Source organism: Herpailurus yagouaroundi, unplaced genomic scaffold (genome assembly GCF_014898765.1).
Source record: "Herpailurus yagouaroundi ecotype Mexico unplaced genomic scaffold, PumYag 216, whole genome shotgun sequence".
In the NCBI taxonomy this organism is placed as follows: domain Eukaryota; kingdom Metazoa; phylum Chordata; class Mammalia; order Carnivora; family Felidae; genus Herpailurus; species Herpailurus yagouaroundi.
Window position 1 is genome coordinate 14708630 of NW_024412447.1, and position 14241 is coordinate 14722870.

Genomic DNA, 14241 nt, shown 5'->3' on the forward strand with positions numbered 1-14241 from the left:
AAAATGGAAGAAGAACCGCGAGCACCAGGGGGTGTGGAATGGAGTCAAAGTGGCGAGAAAGAGCCTCTGCAGTCAAGGGCCAAAGAGGAAGCAATGGGCAGCAGGCGCAAATTCTGGTTTTCTGTTTATTTAACTCTGAGCACATCTGCCCTCACGGCGCACACACGCGTGTGCACGCACACACACGCGGGGGCAGCACTGAATGCAAATTGGCCACAGGCCCAGACAGCAATCCCAGACCCTGCAGCCTGCCTTCCACGGTGTCCTCTGGAAAACCAGCTCCACACACACAGGCTGCAGCTGTCTGGCTGCGGGCTCTGTGTCCAGGAAATCCCGCCGAGCTGCCTAATAATCCAGGGAGCTTGCTATTACACGCTTAGGCGGCAAGGCACCCCACTCCCAAGGAACCACCTAATGAAAGCCTCATGTGTCAAATTGGGTTGCACAGACACACGTAGGCTACTCCAGCCGGGCCTTGTGCCGAAGGTATGACCTCACCGTCGGGCAGACCGGCAGGGACCCCAGAAAGAGAAGAGCGGTGTGTGGGCCAGACCCGCTCCTAAACACGGCCAGCTTGCACGGACGGAGGCACTGCCCCCTCTCCCGCTGCCCCGGGACACCGGGGTCTGCGGGCCCGGAGGCACCATCATCTTACAAGCTAAGCACGGAGCTTAGGCTCCAGCCCAGACACCCCGTGTTTTTGGCATTATCCCCATAAAAATTTCTGCCACGCCAGAAGTTTCGTGCCAGAGAATAACTTAATTCAGTAAGGCTGAATCTCCGTGGAGAACTCCCAGTTACAGAAGCTAGAAAGGAAGGATATAATTAGGACCTATTTTTTTGTTTGTTTGTTTTAACAGAAGCTCAAAAGGCCCGTTTCAGAGAAAGACACTGAAAAACAGTCCATCCGTATCCAGAATGCAGTACCCCAGAAATGTCACTTACCAGCGTCATTTGCAGAACTCGTAAAGACACGGTTCAGTCTCAGACTGGGCATCTATCACTTAGTTCTTTTTCACGCTTAGGCAATTAATAAACTGGGTAGAAAGTTCCTTCTCTGTGCACGGCTGCCCTGTCTTCATACCTTTTGTATTAAAGCTTGTGTGGGCAACAAAACAGAACCTCGAAGAAGCTGAGCTTCAAATATAAAGAAATGTGGGGCGCCTGGGTGGCTCAGGTCATGATCTCAAGGTTCATGAGTTTGAGCCCCAAGTCGGGCTCTCTGCTGTCGGCACAGAGCCTGCTTCAGATTCTCCGTCCTCCTCTCTCTCTCTGCCCTTGCACTCTCTCTCTCTCTCAAAAATAAATAAATATTTAAAAAAAGTAAAAAAAAAAAAATGTGTCTTTACCTGATGGAGTGACTGCAAAGCAGCTGATGGCCTCAGCTTTTGTTAAAGGAACTTATAGAAATTCTCTGCAAGAGAACTGTCAAGTTCTTTTCACTTCTGGGAAGTTCTTCCTTTGGCATTCCTTTGAGTAAGATGAGTGGTAAGTAAGTTAGTGACACTTGAAAGCTCTTAAACTGAACGGAAATTTGCCACGGGCGCACAAGATCCCTCGGGACTCCAAGACCTCGAGGAATCAGGGAAGATTTGCAACAATGTAAAAACTCCCTGTGAGCTGAGAGATCTGATGACTGAATACACAAAGAACCGGAAAGAACTTTGAGGCAGACCCCACGATTTCATCGGAGTAACTCACCCCCAATAGCCCTGGCTCGTTTTTTTGTTTTGTTTTGTTTTGTTTTGTTTTGTTTTGTTTTGTTTTGTTTTGTTTTGTTTTGTTTTTATTAACTGTAACTAATTCCATTTGCTTCTAGTCCATTCCACTTAGGTTTTGTTATGGGGAGTTGTGGGCAGAGACTCAAAAGCGCAAAATCTTCGTTCCATGAACAGAGGTATAAATTAAGATCTCTATTATTTTAAGAAGGAAACTGTTTCTGGAAATGTATCTCCGAAATGATGATGGGGGTCAACGGAAAACAGACTTTGCTATACGATATGTGCTTCGCTCCGGCTTTTCAGAAATATCTAAAGCAAGCAGCTAAATATAAAGCAAGGTCAAATCAGGCCTGCAAAGACATGGTGAATCACAATCAATCAGAGCCGTTAAGGACAAGGCTGGGACTGCTCATACCGCTGAACACCCCTGATGAAACATCTCTTTCCTGAACCAGAAAATAAATGGTCACAGCTGCGCTTCGTGGTTGGCGCTGGGGTTCATTCGCCATATGGCCACCCTTATTATCATCCTTCCGGCAACTCCAGCAAAGTAACAGGACCGGGCGGTTTCTTCCAATCAGCCTGCAGGCCAAGCAAACATCTCCCTCCCATGGTCCTTTCCTTCAAAGGACTTCCCGACCCCATCATCCCCTGCTTCCTTTTTTTCACTTACACGCTTCATGCTCTACCTGAGAGTCCCGATGCCCACCATGCTGGACCCCTGAGGCCCGGGATCAAGCTGCTCTTCAGAGGGGGGGGAGTGTGTTGAAAAAAAAAAATAAGAAGAAGGCTTTTTCCTGGAGCTTCAGTCAAGGCAGAATCTGAATGTCGGGAGGGTCGCAACAGGTTTGGGGTAGCCTCCGGGTTTTCGACGAGGCAAGAACCTCAAAGATGTCAGGTGTTGTTTTTTTAGAGCTTTTTGAAAGTACGGTGAAACCTCACTCCCCCACCCGCCCCCGTCCCCGTGAGGTTGTATGTAGAAACCCGGTAAGTAAAGCAGATAGGAAAGAGCCGTGATACCCAGACAACGGCACATGATTTGGCTGTCAAAAAGAAAAAAAATAATAATAATAATAATACATGCTACAATATGGATAAACCTTACGAACATTATGCTAAGTAAGAGCGGCCAGTCACAAAGGACCGTACGTTGTAGGAGTCCATTGATATGACATGTCCAGAGAGGCACATCCGCAGAGACCAGTAGATTAGTGGTCGCCTAGGGCTTGGGTGATAGAGGGATTGAGAGGTAGCAGCTAAAAGGCAGAGCTTCTTTTCGGAGTGGTGAAAATGTCCTAAAATTGATCACGGCGTTGGTTACCCAAATCTGCGAATACACTAAAAGCCACTGGTTCACACAATTTCAATGGGTGAGTGTTATGGCATGTGAGTTCTGGCTCAGTAACGCTATTTAAAAGAGAGGGAGGGGAGGTGGAGAGAATTATGGTGGCTGTTCCACTCGCCCAGCCTCCTTCTTCACCCTGCCCTGCCAGTGGCCCCAGAACCACCTCTGCAGGGCCCTGGGACCCCACGGAATATTGTTTGAAAAACCCTAATCTAGGGGCGCCTGGGTGGCGCAGTCGGTTAAGCGTCCGACTTCAGCCAGGTCACGATCTCGCGGTCCGTGAGTTCGAGCCCCGCGTCGGGCTCTGGGCTGATGGCTCGGAGCCTGGAGCCTGTTTCCGATTCTGTGTCTCCCTCTCTCTCTGCCCCACCCCCATTCATGCTCTGTCTCTCTCTGTCCCAAAAATAAATTAAAAAACGTTGAAAAAAAAAATTAAAAAAAAAAAAAGAAAAACCCTAATCTAGCCCTCAAATGTAAACTGAGACATGAGCCCAAGCCTTCTGACCCCAAGTGCAAGGCCCTTTAACACCAAGGTCTCGCTGGGGCACCCGGGTGGCTCAGCCAGTTAAGGGTCCAACTCTCGATTTCGCCTCCAGTCACGATCTCACAATTCATGAGTTCAAGCCCCGGGTGGGGTTCCGCACTGACACTTTGGAGCCTGCTTGGGATTCTCCTTCTCTCCCCCTCTCTCTGCCCCTCCCCTGCTCACACTCTCTTTGTGTCTCAAAACAAATGAATAAGCTTGGGGGCGGGGGGGGGGGCGGGAGTCTCGCTGACAAGCTGGGGCTCATCTCGGGGGCCATGCCGCGTGCCGGGGTCTCACCGTCCATGTCCAGGCGCTGCATGATGATGGCCAGTTCCACCTCACTCGGCATGTACCCCAAAGAGCGCATGGCCATTCCTAGCTCCTGCTTGGAGATGAAGCCGTTCCCATCTCGGTCCAGAACCCGAAAGGCCTCTCGGATCTCTACAAGGGGAAAGCAAAGAAGGTCCAACGGTCACACGTCTTGGTCTCTGGCGCTGAAATGATTGGCGATACCCCGCTGAACACTCCTAACTGCTTTACGAATAGCAATAGGTCAGAACCGTTTAATCAGATAAAAGAAGCAGCCAAAAGAGGGACAGAAAAAAAGAGAGGAAGAAGAGAAAGAGCACACAGGAAGGAAGAGAAAAGGAAATGAGAAATAAGGAAGGGAAGGGGAAAAAGAAAACCGGCTTCGGAAGGCCCGGACCATCCTAAAACCCCGCGGTCGGCGCGCGGTTGGACTGTGGTCCCAGTTGACGCTCGTGTTAACCGAGGACACTTCCTGAGCAGAAACGAGCAGTTGGGTTTCAGCTGTGAGGAGAGAGCTGCCTCTTAACCTGGGCCATTCGTTTGCAGGAAAGAAGAGATTCCCCTTTGCCCACCGGTGTCTCAGCTCCCTACCGCCGTGGAAGAGGTACAGAGAGCTCTTTCAACCTCACAGGAAGACAGGAGTTAAGTATCCTGCTGTTTTTATCTCATGCCTCTAATTTACAGCTGTTTTATGGCTATAAACAACCTCGGATCGATAAGAGTGTCATAAAGGCCCAAAAGGCATCTTTAATCACATCCTCTCCGGGCCAGCGGAGAATTGGACTCTGCTATCAATAAGGCCACTCCACTCGGCAGGTGATCGCCTGTCCTCTGACCCCAACCTGAGCTGTTCTGCGTTCCGCCCAGAGCCCCTCCCTCCAGAGCCCCGGCAGCCCGTCAGTCCTGGGTGGGCTGGGTGCATCCCACCACATCCTACCACCGCGAGGCAGGGCACAGGGAAGTCATTCGAGACCGTGGTCTCAAGAGGACAGGCTCATCAATGGGATCTGAACAGCAGACTTGGCCAGCTTTGACTGCTCATCAGTAAAGCCGGTGCAAGCCCAGGTATGGCAGCTGCCAACATCCATCATGCTGTTCAACAAGTATCGGCTGTCTGTACCCAGGGAGCATGGAATTAAGTGCCGCAGAGAACGAACAACAATCTGTTGGGTGCCGTGGTTCTCCTCCAGAACCCTACGCTCCAGTCGGGAGGGAAAGATCCATGCAGAAGCTTGCAGGAATTCCTCCAACTAACACAAGACACCGGCCCTAACCCCTTTACCCACTAAATACCTCTCTAAATATCTGGCCGTGCCCCCGGCAAATACCTTGAACCACACACACCCTCACCCAAACAAGCTTCGTCCCTTCCCGTTGGTACCAACTTCCTGCGGCTGCTGTCACAAATCACCACAAACGTGGCAGCTTACAACAACACAAATTTATTCTCGAAGCATCTGGAAGCCAGAAGCACGACATCAGTACCACTGGACCAAAATCAAGGTGTGGACGGGGCTGTGGTCTCTTAGGGCAGAATCTGTCCCTTGCCTCTTCCAGCTCTTGGCAGCTGCCTCTCCTTCCTCGTTCCTCGGCTTGTGGCCAGGTCACTCCAATCTCTCTGCCTCCATGGCCCCATCACCTTTTCCTCTGCTGTCTCCCATCTTCTCCTGCCTCTCACTTATCAGGACACTCATGACGGCATCTGGGGCCCTCCCAGGTAATCCAGGATAAGTTCCTCACCGCAAGGTCCTCAACGCAACATCTGCAAAAGCCTTTTTTTTTCCCCAGGAAATATTTACAGGCTCAAGGATGAGGGCCTGGTACCTCCAGGGCCCCGTTTTCTGCCCGCTGCACTGTCCCAGCCGATATTTCCACCTGAAATGCCCTGTCTTCCTCTTTACCTGCCCAAATCGTGTCAGGCCTCCCACAAAAACATCTTTGCCCACCATGGCCAATGTTCTCTCCCTGTCTGCTACTGGTCGGGGGGGCGGGGGGGGGGGAAGGGGGTCATCCGTCTTCGGACTCCCACCCACACCCTGAAGGGGGCGCTACCCAGACAGGTGTCCAATGGTGGATCCTCCCTGCACAATTAAGGATCCCGTGTCAGCAGCAGATTCACCATCGGTACGAATTCTGCCTGCTGAATGCTTTCTGAGAATAGGTGTGGGCTCCAGCAGACAGAAGACCAGCCTGTGCGCCGGGACCCTAGGCTCCTGGCCAGGCGCATTAGCTAATTAGGTCCACAGCCAAACCCTGAGGCCTCGGATTGCTCATGTGTAAAATGAGCTGGGTTGGCCACGAGGATCCCTAAGGTCCTTCCAGACCTTTTCTGGGGATCTGTGGACATTGTTAAAGTGTTTAAGAGAAGAACAGGAAGCCTGTGTTCTCCTTCATACCCTATTAATCTGCTGTTCAAACGCCCCTCTTTTTTTCCATTGAGGATAAAGAAAAAATTTCAGTCTGGTCCAAATTCTGAATCAAGGGGTTTGTCTGCACTTTTAGGCTTTTCTCACCAATGAAACATGCCCAAGATTCCCTAAGGCAGCCATATGTTTTCCTACCAAGTCCCAGGTGGCCCGGAAAGAGCTCAGAGCCACTGCTCAGCTTGAGGTCATGGCACTCAGCACTCAAGGACAGCGGGGCGGAGACCACGGCCTCATATGGCCTGAGCCCAGATGCCAAGGGCAGGAGGATGCAGACGCAGGGGCTCCCGAGGTGGGAGTCAGCCCACCAGGAAGTCAGCCTGACCCTGCCCTGCAGCGGGGGCGGGCTGCTCCCTCAGCCTCAGTCCCCCCTTCTGAAAAATGGGTTGGGTGCTAGCCTCTACATCAGGCCTCTACTTTCAGAACTGGCACAAAGCATGCGGCAGTAGAAAATGTCAGATGATGACAGGGGCCCAGGCTGGAGTCAAAGAAGAGGCCAGGGTCCTAGGCGGGCCATCTGGATGGCCGGCTTCCGGCTGACCTCTGCCCCCTGTTCTCCTTTCCCGAGTCACATCTCCACTTCTCCTCCGACTGACTCAGTCGTGAGCTCCCTGGCCATTACAGGGCTTGGCCTCTTTCCTGGGATCCCCTGTATGTCCTAGATCTTACAAACGAACTGGCCTGTATCCCTACACGGGACACCCCGGAGAGGCCGGACCAGGGATGTTTGTGAACTCGGCCTGGAAATGAGGGCCTTGAAGGGTATGCCTCCTGACCCCCACCTCACTGCCCGGGCTGCTCTACAGTTGCCTCCCCCTTGGGCTGCTGGAGTCGGACAGCGTCCATCCTGGAACTGCCCTGTGAAGGGACACGCTTCCCCGAGTCCTCGAACCCCCACGGTTTGCTGTTCTGCCATGAGTAACCAGGCCAGCCCTGCTCCAGCACCGCGCAGGTACACATCAGCTCAGAGTTCTGTTTTCTGTGGCCCCTAGTAAGTGGGACAAAGCTGTAATTCTGTTTGCCCAGAATATCTGCTCCTGGCTCCCGGGTAGAGAGAGAGAGAGAGAAAGAGAGAGAAAGAGAGAGAGAGTGTGTGTGTCTGCAAAGGCAGACAAAGCTCACTAACTTCATTTTCTTTCAAAATAACAGGGACAAAAAAAAAAAAAAAAGTACAAAACTAGAAATCCATCATAGGAGCCTCTGGAGATTTAATCTTTCCAGGGTAGGGAAAGCCCAGGCAAACGAGAAGCTTATTAGAAGGAAATGGGTCTTGCAGCCGGAGACATGTGATGTGTGCCTCGTCTTATTTTTATTTTTAATAGCAGAACAGGGTGTGAGAAATATGCCCGTAAAACCAGCGGAGACACGGAAGCAGGCCGGATCCCCCTGCCTGTGGCTACAGGGCAGGCTGCTGGCAACACGAAGGGGCTCGGGCCACCGGCCACATCCTTGGGAAGTGGGGACCACAGATCAAGTTGCAGGAACAACCCAGTAATGCGGAGCACTTTTCCCGGGAATTCATCCCCTCTCTGGGCTAAAGTCCCTGGTGCTTCAGGGTTACGTAAGCGTGCTGTGCTTTTGGTCTTTAAGTACATTTCATGCTCACACAATGCGTGCACATCAGGCAACGGTATGTGATTCTTCTGCCCCCAAGATGCCTTTGCAGGCCACAGTAGAGGGGACAGTGGCGGTGACGAGAGCCTGTCCCACTGCCAGTTTGTGGTGTGTGAAAGTGGCCGTGGTTAAGTGCCTCTCTACCCTGACGTCCTGGGGCCGAGCAAGGTCTTGACCAGAAAGCACGCTGCCCTAGAGCCCAAAAGATTTACTTCTCATTACACCAGCAAGTGTATTTTCTTAAAAATATCAGAGCCACCGCTGGGACCACCTGTATCCCTAAGAACCAGGCTTTGGGTCCATGACGCTCTCTAGGGACATAGCCAGATTCGGGCAAAAACAATGGCAGAGACCGGGCTATCATACAGAACGGATTCATCAGTCAGGTCACTCCGATAAAGTGTGCACGAGATGACATCCAGCCAGAGTCAACAGTCGTCGGCTAGCGTCCTGGCCTTGAAGAAGCAGCTGAAATTCACAGCGCTCATTTGCAAACTCAGCTCGGTAATGAAGAACAATACTTTTTCCTATCTCAATCCCTGCTAGATGCGAAATCTGTTTAGTCTCCACAGACATGTGTCTCTAGGAAGAATACGGGCTTCAGCCACCAGAAGCGATCACTCTGTTCACGAACAAGATGTGTTCTGTTGATAGACGTCACTGAGAAATGGCAGAACCAGAGACGTGCAGTTCAGCATGGCAATTATTAAACACCCACAGAAGTGTACCAGAAAATACACGATCGGAGCCTCGTGGTCTTTATTCAGGAAAATTAATAGGACAGGGACTGGGTCAATGAGAAAAGAGATTTAGAAGGATTTGTACCTTCTCTGAGAAGGACGAATGAGTACTTAGAGGTGATTAATACAGCCATCCATTCGATGAAGAGTTGCTGTTTACTTATCACAGGCCATATGCTGTGCTGGAACAGTTGGGTGGCAAAAGAAACTTTCCAAGCTATGAGAAGATTATAGTCTAGTTGGTCTAGTCTAGTCTAGACCGAGAGGTAACGGGATCTTCATACCAGAGAATGACAAGAGCAGGAATCGGAGTCCACACAAGACCCCATGGACGTCCTTCCATACAAGAGAGATGACCCTATGGAAGGGTCACACCGGAATCCTTTGGCATTAAGAAATGAGGGGAGGGGGCGCCTGGGTGGCTCAGTCAGTTGAGCATCCGACTTCGGCTCAGGTCACGATCTCACAGTCCGTGAGTTCAAGCCCCGCGTTGGGCTCCGTGCTGACTGCTCGGAGCCTGGAGCCTGCTTCGGATTCTGTCTCCCTCTCTCTGACCCTCCCTCGTTCATGCTCTGTCTCTGTCTCAAAAATAAATAAACATTAAAAAAAGAGAGAGAGGTGAGGGGAGGAAGTGCATGAGGACGAGATGGCAAAGGGCCTTGGGAGCCATGTGACCTTTACCCTGCAAACCGGGGGTTGGCAAATGGTGGCCTGTGGCCAAATGTGGCCCCCCACCTGTTTGGTAAATAAAGTGGGGTTTTTCTGGAATGCATCCATGCTTGCTCATTTACACACTGTCTGCGTCTGTCGTCTGCAGTCCTACTGCTTCCGCCCTACACCTGTAAAATTGAGAAGTCGTGACAGCGACGGTTTGGCCCATGACGCCTGAAATACTCACACTTTGGCCTTTTATGGTTAAAATTTGTCAAGCCCTGCTGTAGGCCACAGGGAGTCCTCAGTGGTTATAAATCCAATCCATCAATCAATCAATCAAGGAAAGGATCAGATTGATTTTTTTAATGTTTATTTTTGAGAGAGAGAGAGAGAGAGAGAGAGAGAGAGAGTGTGTGTGTGTGTGTGTGTGTGTGTGTGAGCGGGGGAGGGGCAGAGAGAGTGGGGACAGGATGGGGACAGAGGATATGAAGCGGGCTCTGTGCTGCCAGCCCACGGGACTCCAGATCACGAACCGTGAGATCATGACCTGAGCCAAAGTTGGACACTTAACCGACTGAGCCACCCTGGTGCCCCGGGATCAGACTGGTTTTGTTTTTTTTTTAATTTTTTTTTAACATTTATTTATTTTCGAGACAGAGAGAGAGCATGAACAGGGGAGGGTCAGAGAAAGAGGGAGACACAGAATCTGAAACAGGCTCCAGACTCTGAGCTGTCAGCACAGAGCCCGACGCGGGGCTCGAACCCACGGACTGCAAGATCATGACCTGAGCCGAAGTCGGCCGCTTAACTGACTGAGCCACCCAGGCGCCCCTAGACTGGTTTTTAAACCAAGGGTTCCGGCATCGGGGTGGCTGGGAGGTGAGAAGCGGGGGCCTTACTGGGAGGACTCACCACAGTCTGCGGGAAGGTGAGGAAGCCGGGCTTACCCCCACAGCGCTGCAAACAGGGTCTGAGGCTTTTCTGCGTGGTCAGGCGGGAGGGCTCGGGAGTCCGGCGTCTAGGAGAGGGAGCATTGAGGATGATGCTGGGGTTTCTGGTTGGCCTGATGGGGTGAGGACCGATCCCATTAACCGAGAGAGAATTCAGGAGGAGGCATACACTTGCAGAGAGGGAAGGGAAGGGGCGTTTTGGTCACACGGCGTACAGGACCGTGAGACGTGGCCAGGCAGCCAGGTCTGGTGAGCATTTGGCCATATGGGACCAGCTATTGCTGACAGTAATACTGGGTACCCAACCAGAACGGAAAGTGGGAACAGAATGACCATAATTGCCCATAAAACGCTGGTTCGATCCCAGTGCGGGTTTTAGCGTGAATGAGTTCCAATTTAATTCTGTTCAATCAGTCCACAAATACAACTAATTGGTTTCAATAAGCAGGGAACACGGAGGTGAGACCTCCGACAGCCAGGGGGGCGGGGTCCTCAAGGAGGACCCATGTGCCAGGAGGAAGTGGGGTCAGAAGTGTGCCCGAATTTCATAATAGTGAGGGGACAGGCCACAGAGACGGGGGCCAGGATGGGGCTCCGTGCTGCTTTGTATAATGCCCTTTGTTAAGCTGGATTGTTTTTTCGTGGTACTCTCTTCAAAGGGCTAAAGGATCCTCACTCCTAGGTTATTTGCTGTTGGAGGTGTGACTCCATCCATTTCGACAAAGTGATCATTCATTCTGTGCTACTTGCACAGACGCAGATGGTAAGGAACACTACTAAGAGGGGTCCCAACCCTGGAGGCATTTCTCTATTTCTCTGTTCTTTATCTGTTTAAGTGGAGTCCTGTTTCACAAAGGAGGCTGAAAGAATGCAAGGTGTACCCGAGGAAAAAGAGAGTGCCCAGGAGACAGGAGAGAGACGTTGGAATAGAAAACACCTGGTAGGGGTGCCTGGGTGGCTCCGTGGGTCAAGCGTCCGACCCACGTGAGTTCGAGCCCCGCGTCGGGCTCTGTGTCTCCCTATCTCTCTGCTCCTCCCCTGTTCATCTTCTCTCTCTCTCTCTCTCTCTCTCTCAAAAATAAATAAACATTAAAAAAAATTTTTTTAAAGAAAACACCTGGCAATTACATGGGGGAGGAGGTGTGCTGCCTACTGATGCGTTATGATCGCAAATCCATGTGTCGAAAGCTTATTTGTGGTTTGAATTTGTTCTGAATAATGTGTTTTGGTGACATTGTGCTGAAGGTGGATTTGAGGACCTTCTTATCCAACTCTTGCACCTGAAGTAGAGGGGACCATAGTGTCCTTGACACCACTGTGACGGCAACGGTGCCCATCACGTGATGGGCTTTTCCATTTTAAAAACCAGGAGGTGCATCCAGCAACGTGAGAGCATTTGGTCTGGGCAAGGCCACTCTTCGCCGATCTAAATGGCTCTCCAAAGACCCTGCCACACACTTGCTCTTGCTGTGCCAGGCTCATCTTGGTTGGCGGTGGTGCTTAAACTGTGCAGCAATCTCAGGAAGAGACGGAACGTCTCCCCAGAGTCAGCGGTACAAGCCACGTAACTGTCCCTGGAGTAAAACCATCTTCAGAGCCAACAAAACCTTGCCAAAAGCCAACCTTGCAGCCCACACAGGTACCGTCACCTCCTACCTCCCTGCCCCAGCAGTGAGCGACCTAAGCCGGCAGCTGGTACCCAACTTTTAGTAGGAAGGACGGACTCTACCGAGAACCAACTCATAGAAAGGCACACCTCCAACTTTGGGCTTGCTTTCTTTCCTCTCCCCTTGGCCTGAACAATAACGTCAATAATCTCTCCCTAGCCTGAAGTAGGCTTTTCCTTTATTGGCTACTTAGGAGGCATTCTCCTGTGTGCTACTGGCTTATGATATGTTACTATTATAAATGATAATTCCCACAATGAACCTGATTAAATAAATTACCAGCAAAGGCAATCTCAGGATCTAAGCATAATCTGTCTCGAACCAAACAAGGTGAGCCTTAGGAGAGCCCGGAAGGAGGCTGAGGATTGTAGTCAGTGCAACAAAGAGGGCTTTCCGGTAGGGGCACAGCGTGGGCGAGGGGGCAGAAGGGATGTACGCTCCCAAGAGGGTGGCAGGCAAGGGCCCCTGTTGGGAGGCACCTGCAAAAAGATATGGCTGGCAATAGTGACCATCCCTCCCGGATGGCATAATTGCCTCTGTGATCTAAGGTTAGAATATAGAGTTGAGCAGGGCTCCTGTAAGCCCACCAGCCCCGGACTCACCATGAGTCACGGGTAACCCTGGGAGCAGACAAGAGCCTGTGTTGAAAAACTTCAAGGGCCTTCAAAGCACTCAAGACTGGCAGGCCAGTGAGGCACTGCTCATCCTGGGTATCTCAAGCACCCCCATGCGTCTGGCCTTTTTCTTTACCTCATGGTCAAAATGCCACCTTGCATTAAAAAACAAAGCCAACTCCTCCCCTAGCTGGCGTTCAGAAAGAAAAGTATCTCAGTAACTCAGGAGGGGGTGAAACTAGACAGAGACTCCATATCCCCAGGTCATGAAAAATAATCATTTCTTTCCTAAAATTGGGTGGCACGAGGCAGTCAAGAAGTTAGGGCCATTTGTAAGGGTTTAGGAGCTGGCACAGAGTTTATCTGTCCCCAAATTTACACCTTCACAGATAAAGCAGAATTTATTTTAGCATGCCAGGTTGCTTAAGCTGATGGAAAGTTCCCCAACAGTAAAAGAGCAAAGCAAATTAGAATAGACACTAACAATGAAAGCCCATCCCAGCCAGGGGCACCCTGTGTTGGACAGAATGTTCCAGGCAGGGCTGAAAGGAAAAATCATTAAATTAGATGTGAATATGTATGAGGGTGAGAATGGCCGGAGGGTCTTTATACAAAACAACAAGCTGATGAGTGAGGAGAGAAGAAGGGCAGTTTCTGTTCTTGGGGGGTTCTGGACTTGACCTCTGGGGTCAAAAGACCAGAGCTAGACCCGCACAGGGATGCAACATTTCACAGGTTACACATTGATGTATGCTCCTCAGGAAAACGCCCCCTAGGGGCGCCTGGGTGGCGCAGTCGGTTAAGCGTCCGACTTCAGCCAGGTCACGATCTCGCGCTCCGTGACTTCGAGCCCCGCGTCGGGCTCTGGGCTGATGGCTCAGAGCCTGGAGCCTGTTTCCGATTCTGTGTCTCCCTCTCTCTCTGCCCCTCCCCCGTTCATGCTCTGTCTCTCTCTGTCCCAAAAATAAATAAACGTTGAAAAAAAAATTTAAAAAAAAGGAAAACGCCCCCTAAATGTATAAAGAAAAAAAATAATCATCTACTTCACCAGCCAGCAATAACCACCGCTAATAATACATTATGGCATTTTATTCCAAACTTTTTACGTACAAATATTCTTAACTACATTTGGATCATGCACTCTCTATAGCTTTGCACGTTTTTTTCCATTTAACACACAACCATCTCGCTCTTCCATATAGTGTATCCGTCTTTAGAGCATCACTTCTGATGGCCACATGGCGTTCCGTAATATGCCTACAGCACAACTGGGCTCACCACGCTCCGAATGTGGGACGTTGAGATCGTTTCTGCTCTTAGATAATGCTGCCTTGGAAATTCGTGTATGGAAATTTTCACGTGTGTTGATGCTCATTTCCTTAAGATGATATCCCAGGAATGGAACTGCTGGGTCAAAGGGCAGGAACATTTTTAAGGCACTTAATACATATTGCCAAGTTGCCCTCTAGGATCCCTTTCTACTCACAACACCTGACACCAGCTGGGGGGGGGGGGTCCCCACCCCTACTAATTCTCCAACTCTCTGGATATCCATCCGGCGTCCGGTGATTCCATCCAACTCTGACACTAACTACTGCTCACAGGTAGTGTAGACCTCACAGGTCAAGCCCCACAAAACTGGCCTTGCTTCAGACACCAGCCGCAAGTCTAGGCTACC

General features: G+C 50.8%; 1 protein-coding gene across 6 annotated transcripts in view; it reads right to left on the reverse strand.

The window, feature by feature from the left end:
- Window positions 1–14241, reverse strand: part of CALN1 (calneuron 1) — a 532439-nt gene that overhangs the window by 252605 nt on the left and 265593 nt on the right. For 5 of the 6 annotated variants that reach the window (XM_040456205.1, XM_040456203.1, XM_040456202.1 and 2 more), the window contains one exon: window positions 3890–4033. The exons of the other annotated variant lie outside the window; for it this stretch is intronic. In XM_040456205.1, the coding sequence (XP_040312139.1) occupies window positions 3890–4033 (144 nt within the window). The remainder of the gene's footprint in view (window positions 1–3889; window positions 4034–14241) is intronic. 6 annotated transcript variants of the gene reach the window in all.